The 10,987-nt window shown below is 39.8% G+C and overlaps 1 protein-coding gene across 3 annotated transcripts in view; it reads left to right on the top strand.

The window, feature by feature from the left end:
- The window catches only part of LOC102294204 (cGMP-dependent protein kinase 1), a 99,118-nt gene that overhangs the window by 74,145 nt on the left and 13,986 nt on the right, over nucleotides 1–10,987 (top strand). For all 3 annotated transcript variants that reach the window (XM_014337058.2, XM_005914111.2, XM_005914109.3), the window contains 2 exons: nucleotides 95–172; nucleotides 1,769–1,863. In XM_014337058.2, coding sequence (XP_014192544.1) covers nucleotides 95–172; nucleotides 1,769–1,863 — 173 coding nt within the window. The remainder of the gene's footprint in view (nucleotides 1–94; nucleotides 173–1,768; nucleotides 1,864–10,987) is intronic.

Raw genomic sequence — 10,987 nt, 5'->3', positions numbered from 1 at the left:
TTCTCTTCTCTTCTCTTCTCTTCTCTTCTCTTCTCTTCTCTTCTCTTCTCTTCTCTTCTCTTCTCTTCTCTTCTCTTCTCTTCTCTTCTGACAGACACATTATGAAGACGGAGAGTACATCATCAGACAGGGGGCCAGAGGAGACACCTTCTTCATCATCAGTAAAGGAAAGGTAAGGACAGTGTGGTCCAGACTACCACCAAAACAATCATCAGCTGACATCACAATCCAGGGCATCGTGGTACATGGAGAATAAAAGACCCCTATTTTTTGATAGAATGGGGTGGAATTTTTGGGTGGAAGTTGGCTGTCATCAATCACCATAGGTTAAAGGAGAAGTCAGAAAGAAGCGCTGCCTCTTTCATCATCTCTTTCAGCAGCGACGGGGGTATCTTGGAAGGAGAATGGAGTCATTTGACTCCACTTTTCAGTAATCAGCACTGAGTTTCACACTGAGCACTGTCCTGTCTGGCTTCAACACTGTTGGAGTGCTTTCACATACTTTTCGTGAACATGTTTTGATGCCAGGATGGCTGCAAGTCTCCCTCCTCATTTTCTCTCTGCTTGTTATCTTCATCTTCTCCATTCATTTCCTGTGCTTCCTTCACAGCTTGTTTCCTGTCTGTTACATCCACAAGCTCGCATGCTGTTTGTTTTCAGCAGGTATGACCACAAATTGATCAATCAGTGACACCTGACAGGGTTTTATAATGCTCGTCCAACAGTTCGTGTCCTCTAACCCCTACTATCACCTTGTTTTTTGGTACGATTAATAATTTGGTAGAATTTGTTTTATCCAATTATGTTTCCTTCGTCTGGTCCCTTACATCCACAAAATGTAGATGGTACATGGTTTGTAATCTCACCTATACATCATTTGTATCATTTATAAATTGGGTAATGCTGTAATAAGAATGTGTTAGTAATATTTTAGTGCTTTATAATCCTAGTATTTTCCAGTAGTTCACATATGTGAGATGTGAGTGCTTTTGTTCTGTCCTGTTTTGTGTCCTTTTTTTTGTCCTTTTTTTTGTACCTTACTTTGGCAGTAAACAAAAGCTGTAAATTTCACAAGGTCAGTAAAGTCACGTTGCACAACAGTACGGTCATGGATGTGTGGGTGCAGGAATGAACTCACATACATACATACACACCTGACCTTGTCAATGCTTTCTGCTTAGTTATTTCCACATCGCTCACTTTGGCTCTGTGTAGTCTACTTTACCTATAGGACTTTCATCCAGATTGGACGTCACCCAGCGCGCACACAATCACACTTTGTACCTCCTGTACTTCCTTTCTTTGTTTTGTGCCTGCTCCCACGTGAATAATTACGCTGTCACTCAGGTGTAGACAGTGCGCCGGTGCAGGATTTGCTGCTACATCTGTGCTGACTAATGGATGAAGACAAGATCCTTCAATTGACGAAACAATCGGCTTCATTCCCTTCCTCTAAAATCTACTCAGCTGCCATCACTTTGATTTGTAAAGTTTTCCGGCCCAGCAGAGCCCCATCACTCATGTTTCTTCTTGCTCGTGGCGCTTCCCAGATTCTTCATGGTGATGACAGTTACCTGTTTGAAACAGACTTGCGTTACAGCAGTACTTCCTTTTTGTTTGTAGCAATGTGATGAACCTGACATTTTAAGACATGATTCCCTGACTTGTCTTTAAATTAAAATGTTATCCATCTTTTTTTCTTGCTACACATCTACATGACATACATTATCACTATTCTTCTCCTTAACTTTCCTTTCTGTTTTGCTAGGTTAATGTAACCAGAGAAGATTTGCCCAACGGAGAGCCTGTCTACCTCCGCAGCCTCGGAAAAGGAGACTGGTTTGGAGAGAAAGCACTGCAAGGGTAAGAGTGTTCCTAATAATTCTGCCGCTTCCAATTTATATCTCCCGTCTTCCATTCTTTCACTGCTTTCCTTCTAATTTTCACTCCCAACCTGTCTTTTATATCTTTTGTCTTAGTGTTAACTTGGCACTTAGCCTCTAACTCCTATCAATCTCCTTTCTTTCCGCAACTCACTCTTTTGAACAGCCTTGATAACTTGGCAAATGTTTGGAATTGCTTAAAGCTAGGCCATATTATGATAATTGATTTACTCTAGGGCAAATTTTCCACGCATGAAAGAAGAATTATTTCTCTGGACCGAAGGAAGCTTGTTAAATATGATATGAGAAAGAGTTTAAATCCACATGTCTTTTTTTATGCATTTCAGTTTATATTAAGGCGCGTTTTGATCCACAGTTGCTACTGTGAGCATTCTAATTTGTTTCGTTATGTAATAATTTTCCCATCTGCGTAAACAGCAACAACTATCTGCAGATGCAGCTATTTCACCTCCAGCCCCTTTTTTGAAGACCGTATAAATAAGCGCACATGCAGTGACTGTGGCACATTCATGTTTCTCAAGTTCTATTTTTGCCTAAATCGAGAAGGGGGTATGTTTAAGTGACAGCGGAGATCCCTCACAACAACACCGAATGACAGCCCGTCTGTGCTATTTTGCACACACTGATGTCACTCAGAAAAACAACAGGGAAAAGTCATTTATTGGGAGTAGAGTGGTGTTTGTCACAAAGTGCGCACTACCAGTTCAAGTCTCATTTAATTGGAACAGTATTATCTAGCTTTTTTTCCTCTCCATTCTGTTATCAAGGATATCTCCATGATGTCCTTGGCTGTATTAATGAATTTCTGCACTCTTTCGTGAACATTTGCTATTAGCAGCTGTAATTCACACAGTATATGTCGACTTGGAACAAACAGATATAAAACGAGATTACACACTTCTAACATTATACCACTTTGTACGTTGTAAGTCTGAACCAGCAGTGTGGATTCTAGCTGTGAAGATGTCCCACAGGTCAGTTTTAAGTAACTATATTTAAAAATGATTCATGTCTGTTTCTAACATTTGGTTTGCTCAAAGTGCTCAAATACTTTCACTGTAGACACTTAGATGTTATAACAGTATTTTATAAACCTGGCGTCAAGACCGTTGTGCTGAAGTGATATTTTTACCCTGCTGTTTGCTCTTCCTTGTCAGGATTGCACCTCTCCATGGACAATGGATTATTTAACATCAGGGAGTGAAGAGATGGAAAATAGTCTGAAGTGTATTATGTCTATGAGGGTCAGGTAGAAACAGAGAAGATATGCATTCATGCATGCACATTTGAGTGTGTCCATACTTAGACAGCAGTGTTAGAAAAATAATGAAGATGTCGCCATCTTGTGGCTGCTGAATGTGAAAGCCACATAAAAATCAGCGCTCAGACTCATCGGCACTTGAAAACACAGACCGAATCAAAGCAGCGTGCTGTGGAAAAGAGATTTCCGTTTATGTCAAAACAATAAATATAATGTTTATTATTAAAAGAAATAATTTCAATCAGGTTTTGATGAGTTTTGATGGTGTGCCAACATATAAAGATAAGGGGGGGCTCAAAACCATGAAGAGACTGTTATGTTTTCCTGACTGCACACATTTGTCATTTGTTTCTATCGTGGCTAGAACAGAGGAGTTAAAATTGAAGATGCCTTGATCCCGTGCTTTATCAAAGTATCACATGACCTGTGAATAAATTAATGTAAAGTTAAATTTAAATGAAAAGTCTTTTCTTTTAGACATATAACAAGTTAACAAGGGTTGTCATTGGCCTCCAGGCTGCACTTTGAGAACACTGGCTGCTGGATGATATTCAGACAGCAGCTTGAATTGCACAGATGGTTGGGCTTTCCCTAAATGTAAAAGCTAATGACTAAAAGATAAAAGATGACAGAGCATTAAAATGCATGTGGGACATGTTAGGCATGGAAAGCTTGATTTCTTAGGGGAGGGACACGTCTGTTGTTGTTTTGAAGTAGACATTTTTTAATGTTTTACGCACATGCATTAAAGCTAAAAGTGCTGTTTGTTGAGTAAGAATCAAACACAAAGCTCTAACGCATCATGAATGTAGCAGCTATTCTGATTTTGAGGAATTCGGCGACTTCGTTTAAGTGCTGCTAAAATTATGTAATGGAAAAAAAAAGTTTAATCACCCTGATGATTTTCACCATTTAATAATTAGTTATTATTAATCTCTGGGTCTCTGGCACAGTGTGTCTTTTGTCCCGTCTCCTCGCCTCAACCCCAAACAGTCGCAGTCAATGGCTTTGCTTGCCTGATCCTGGTTCTGTTGGAGAGTTTTTCCTTTTAAAAGGAAGTTTTTCCTTCCCACTTGTCACGGTACTGGGTCGTGTGACCCAGTGTTTGAGTTTTATTTATTTTTTTGTATTCATTTTCAGTCTAGTTAAATTCTAGGTTGCTGTTCAGACCTTATTTCTTAGTTATTTCTGTCATCTCTGCCTGTACTCAGTCTCCGTGGTTCCTGCATCTATGTTTCATGTCTATGTGGTTATGTTAAGTTCATGTCATGTTTTATCTCCATGTCTATGTCTCCGTGTTTCCTGTTTTATTTTGTAAGAGTCTGGTGTTCTTTGTTCATTGTAGTTAGTGTTACTCTCCCCTGGATTGTCATTATGTTTCATTCGAGTCAGCTGTGTTCTCATGTGTCTCCACTTCCCCTGATCACCTCATGTGTGTATTTAAGTCCTCAGCCTTGCTTTGCTCGTTGTTGCGTCGTCTGTGTACCTCCCCTCTGGTCAAGTTAGGTTTTTTTCAGGAGTCTGTGCAGTTCATGTTTGCCATTTGGTTTATGTTGTTTTTCATGCAGCCGCATGATGAGGTTCCGTGCAGGTCATGTTCATGTCTGTTTTCGTCACGCCATTTGGTTCACAGTTTCCATGCATCTGCGCAGCATTCTGTTCACGGTGGTCATAGTTTTTCCTTTCAGTCAGGTTAGTGTTTTTCCAGTTTAGGTTTTTGGTTAGTTGCAGTCTGTCCCCGTTATGTTTTGTTTTGTCTACTCCATTCTGCATCAGCCCAAATAAAGGCTCGCTTTCAGTTTAAGTTCACTCCCGTCTCCTCGCCTGTGTTCGCGCCTGGGTCCACCACACACACTCTCCACACGGTCTGCCCCCGCTGGCCGTGACACCACTGTCACCAAGTGCTTGCTCATAGGGAGCTGTCTGATTGTTGGGGTTTTCTCTCTATTATTATAGGGTCTTTACTTTACAATATAAAGCACCTTGAGGTGACTGTTGATGTAACTTTAAATTAATTTAACAGGATTTAATTGAAGTGCAGCATATGCTTAGCATTAATATTATCCATGATTCATTACTCATATCACTCATTTGTTGGGAGTGAGGGTTTTGCACATGGACTATACAGCAGGATAAATAGTCAGTGGTTATCACAATATACTTTGAAATGTTGTGCAGTTTTGAAAGCTCTTCAAAGCATGCTTAAGAGCATCTTGTGCTTTGTTTAATCAAGAGAAACACTTTTGTTCAACAAACTGCTATCTCCGGCTCACTGTCTCTTGTTATAAACACCTTTTGTCTTAGAGTGTCTTGAGCTGGAGAAGCTTATTTGACTATACCTTTGATGGTCAAGGGTGTCTCGCGAATTGAAATGATGGAGATGCTGGCCATCTTGGAACTAGGCTTTTGATCAGAGGGCTCTTCTGCTGGGCTTTCTAATCTTTCTAATTAGGAGTTAACTGTGCATGTCCTTGCTCATGAAACTCAATAGCCTATACTCAAAGGCTACTCTGTCCATCTGAAGACGTTGCCTTTGATCTGTGAGAACAACATATTTACAAATCAAAGTCAGTTCCCCTGCCAGCTATAATGGTTTGCGAGAGCTTGTGTGAGTGCTGGCGTGAGATGTGTATACGTTAAGGCAGTAGAAGAAATATCAAATTATTCTCTAAGGGGCTTGCACATCTATAGGCCCTGAATGACTACAATATATATGTACCTCTTCGCAGTGAGGGATGTTCCGGGAAGAGACGCACTTCGAGGGTGATATGTTGTTTGTACTTAAGGAGAACATATCTGATATCACATTCCTCATGTCACTGTGATGTGTTAACTTTCATTGGAGGAGTTGGACCATCACCTGCATAGACAATGTGTGACCTGACCTCCAACTCCTGAGTGTATTTTGTGTGGGTATGTTTGTGGGAATGTTCCAGCTGAAGGTGCTATTTAAAAAAAGAAGTCTGATGTAACTGGGAGAAGTTTGATTGGTATCGGTGTCAGAACACCTTCAGACCAACAATAGTGCTCTGATAATTCATTGTGAGAGTTTGTAATAGTGTGGATATGTTGCCACTATTGCACAAAATCATCACTTTCCCTTCACTCCAAGCCTCATTCTATTAATAGATTTCCCCTGAGTCACCGCTTTAGCTTCTATCATTCATTTAGTATTAACTACAATTCTGAATATTTTACGTTGCTTTGTCTACATTCTCTCAAATTTTTCACATTTTGGTAACTATACTATATACTTTTTTTATAGCTGCTGCTTCAGAAGCACTTTATCAAAGCAAATCCCATGTTGCTTTTATTTCTAAATCATTATTTTAGGGGGGAAAATCCCTTTGTTGTGTAGCAGTGCAGATATGAAGAAAAAAAAAAAAGAGTACTGCTTCTTTTGTTTTTCCCCACAGGCCACAGATTTTGTTCTGGGTGTAGGTAAGGAAGCACTCAGTTGCTGCTGGAGCCCTGCACTGCACTGCACTGACAACGAAATGACTAAATATTTAAGAATGTGCCAGTCTGGCAAACTGTGTGTCCAAGCAGAGATTTGACAGTGTGAAATAATAAATAGAAGGCCAACCACAAAAGGTTTATTTTTGCACAGGCCTCAAAAATAAATGCTCTGTATGAGAAACACAAGCTCTGAGTGTGTTTATGGCAAGCTCAGACATCTGAGACTTCCCACATTATCTTTGTTAAAATAATCAAACATGGGGTGTGTGGTCCGTGTTTTTTTTTTTTTTAATAACAGAATACTGTAGCCCATGACTGAAATATAACTTCAAAGGAGACAATTCATGCACCAATAAGGAAGTGTTTCAGAGAAATATTTTGATTTCAATAGCTGAGGAGCAGCGTCCTGGAATACTAGGAAAATATATTCATGAATGTAAAAGTTGTGGCATGCATTGAAAGTAGGTATAGTCTTTGTTATGCAATTTGTACTTAATGGGAAGTACTGTAGCTGCACAGATACTGTGGGACTCATTTAGTGTTGAATAATGAAAATTGCTTTTGGAGTTTCACACACACTATGTTTTAAGATGCAAGTGACTTACAACTTTTTCTTAATCCAGGTTAAATTTAGCATTTTTAAGTCATCAAAAGAGACACCCGGCATACAACCAGGCATTTGTTCTGCCCAGTATTTGTTGTTGATTTGGAAGCAGACACATTCATATGTATATGTTTCGATTTATTCACAATGTTCTATTTGACCACTGATACAGGTATTTGTGTGATTTTGTGTCTCTTTTTAATTTAAATCGGTACAGACAGCTGTTGTGGTAAAGAGGGAGCTGAGCGCAAAGGAACGGCTGACAATTTATTTATCAATCCACGTTCCTCCCCTCACTTATGGCTATGGACTGCAGGAGGTGACCAAAAGAATAAGATTTAACAATATAATTGGCAGACACCCTTTGGAACTTGCTCCAGGGTGACAAGCTTGATCTTTCGGGTAGAGACACTTTTCACATCAAAAGAACCAACTGAAGTGGTTTAGGCACCTGGCTGGGATGACTCCTGGATGCCTCCAAGGTGATGTATTTCATGCATGTCAAAGCCCCAGGACCACACCCACCAGGGAACACCCCTGAAAAACTGGAGGTGGTGGCAGGGGAGAGGGAGGTCTAGGTATCTCTGCTTAGATTGCTCTCCCCAGATTAGAGGTATGTGGATAAATAGATGCTGTATTTGGCCTGCCACTTGTTCTGCCTGACTCCTCTGCAAAAGAAGTTGCTACTTTAATCTCAGTGAGACTCTTTATTATTTGAATAAAATCTATTTTTTAACTTTAATACACACACATATACATACATACATTATATATATATATAGTTTAAAATATGTCGCCAAAGTGCTTGCTCATAGGGGGTCATATGATTGCTGGGTTTTTCTCTGTATCTATTATTGTAGGATCTACTGCACAATATAAAGCGCCTTGAGGCGACTGATTTGGCACTGTATAAATAAAATAAAATTGAATTGAATTAAAATAGATATATATAAATATATCTCAAAAAATACCTCAGCCACAGAAATTAAAACCTGAACCATTAAATAATTGTCACAAAATTCTCATTTTATGAATCTGGAGTGTTTATTGAACATTCTGACAGTGTTTTTTTTTTCTTTTAGAGAAGGCATTAAATTTTACTTTGTATGTATGACTTTTAATTTAAGTAATTTTTACTACGTGTATTTTTGTGCAATTTATTGTTTAAACATTTATTCAGGTTTTTCACTAAAAGAAACACACACACACACTGATGTTGTAGAGGTCTTACTTGGAACATTTGGTGTTGCAGGGTTAAGCACAAACCAGTGCCTGCATCCTCCACAGTCACCTCTAATTCTTGACCCAGTCTTAACCTGGCTTTTATTCTCCCCCACCCTGCCCATAGCTACTGCCCCACTCTATGCCTCCAACCATAAATTATTTTCATAACCCCTTTCCCAGGACACCAGATCACTGTCCAATTACCATGTTCATTTCAACTGTCTACTGGAAATCAACACCACAGGCTCCTGTGTAAGTCCAAAGGACATTCCAGACACAGCATGCAGCTGCTTTTAGTGTGACACTACTTGTGGAAATGTGTGTGTGTGGCTGCTTTCCAGTGCATTTCTTCTTGTGCCACAATTAACAAGTACTGAGCCATCTTTGGCTTAGGCTCAGCTTAGGCTCAGCAGTGTGAATCACACTGACAGATATTGTTTAGGGATTGTGTTTCAAATAGAACATTGCCAGTATCACTACCATGGCGCACAAAGTTGTTTTCCTCAGCTATAGTCGAGCAGCAGGGGACAGGTGTAAAATGCTTCGTCTAATATGAAACCCTTGAGGTCTCTGAAGGATGATTCATGCTTACATAAACACTTTTTTTTAATATAGCCCATGGCGTTATGTTGTTTCGTTGTATCACCATGGTTAGTGAATGACGCATACATTGTACACTTCCTTTTATGAGACAAGCCTTTGTAAAACATTGTGTACAGTTGCTCGTTATAACTGCTGAATTGTGTGTAATTCTAATGAGTTGACCTCATTTATCTTACCTTGACTTCATCCACTCAGGTTTCTCTTCATTTTTGCTCATGCTCTTGTTAAACTACTTGTGATTGGCTCGTCTTCTCAAACAGAAGGTTTGAACACTAGGTGGGTGGGGCTTTTGTGTTCTAAGGTAGAGCAGAGAGCACTGAGAAAGCCATACTAAGGATACATGTTCAGAAACTGTGTTTAGACAAGTTTGAAGCTGGAGCTTGCTCACAGGGACTACTTGCACAGACGCTGACCTCATTATTTGAAACTTTGGTCATGTTTAATATTAGCATCAATCTTTGTAGCACTATGACAGAAAGATCAAATGTTTTAAAGACAAAGTTGGATATAATGGACAAAGTTCGTTGAATATGGAGGTGCCAAGCAGGAAGAAAACAGGAAATACATGGATGTGATGAAGGAGGACATGCAGAGGGTTGGTGTGATAGAAGAGGATGCTAGGGATAGGGGGAGGTGGCAGATGATCCACTGTGGTGACCCCTTAAAGGGAGCAGACAGAAGAAGAAGAAGAAGAAAATAATTATACTTTCAAGGTTTTCAAATCATTGGCAGTTTGAGTTACAGACCACTCTTCTTTTACCCATTAAACTGCTTGCTAATACTGCAAGTATGTCTATGTCAATTGTTTTGAAAAGTGTTGGGGGCAAGCAGGAGAACAGGTGGAGAAGTGTTGGCCAGGGTATTGCATTAAGAGCATGGATGGAGGTCCTTGCAGCTTAACAGAGGTGAATGAAATTCTGTAACACAGCTAGCTTGAGAGCCTCAGTTCTCGTCTGTTAATATATCCCTAGCCTCCCTTCTCCTCTGTAGTCCTCACCTTTCAGTGTTTTTTTGTTCTTCCACCAGCTGTGACCTTTATTCAGACGGGTCAGCAGCATGAGCGAGGCAGAGTGTGTGTGAACATGTGCGTGAGCATGTGTGTTGGGCGAGGGGGGGTTGTGGATGTGTGTGTTTGGACGAGGGAAGGCAGCAGTGGGAGTTCACATGGCACGAGGAGGAATTGTCACCTCACTTCATTGAAATAGGTTGCCATATGTCTTTGAGTTCAGACCAGGCACAGACAGTGTTTGTCCCAGGCTAGCTTCTGTTAGTGCCCCAGCTAAAATGAATCGACTCTTTTTAAATCTAGAAAGTAGACAGTTTTTGGCTTTTGATTTGCTCCCTTCTGGGATATTATAACAATCTTATAACCAAATCTTCAAATCTTCTTTCTATTTTATTTTATTACTTTTTTTACTTATGGATACAGTTTGAACTAATCTGCTTATGGGAAACCACCCGAAGAATTTTTCATCTGGTTTACATTTTTTAGTTTGTACTGAAGTGGATAACACTATCCTCAAATTGGAAACTTTTACAGAATTACTACACAGGTGTCCTTTGTTAGGGGGGTGCCCTGGGCAGTGCACTGGTTCAGATTTAGAGCTAATCCCTGTGGGGCTCTGTGTGGAAAAGAATTTTCACAGTAAAGGATGGAGTCTTGGGATACGGACTCAGAGGATTCGTGCGACTGGGGTGACTCGTCCGAAGAAGGACTGTCATCAGAGGAAGATGAGCTTGATGTCAAATATGATAAAGAGTAATGCAAATTCTGCAGTGATATGTTTCCTGACAGTGAATTTAATGTATTTTTATTATGTGTCAAGTTTGCATATGAAGTGATATGACAGATTTCAATCACCTCCATGATATGGTCTTTAAAATGAATGAAAATATTATTTTATAACGGCAACACACCTTTTTTAGGATTTG

This window comes from Haplochromis burtoni, unplaced genomic scaffold, assembly GCF_018398535.1.
Source record: "Haplochromis burtoni strain Fernald_Lab_line unplaced genomic scaffold, NCSU_Asbu1 Contig_7, whole genome shotgun sequence".
In the NCBI taxonomy this organism is placed as follows: domain Eukaryota; kingdom Metazoa; phylum Chordata; class Actinopteri; order Cichliformes; family Cichlidae; genus Haplochromis; species Haplochromis burtoni.
This window is presented reverse-complemented; position numbering and strand designations above follow the sequence as displayed.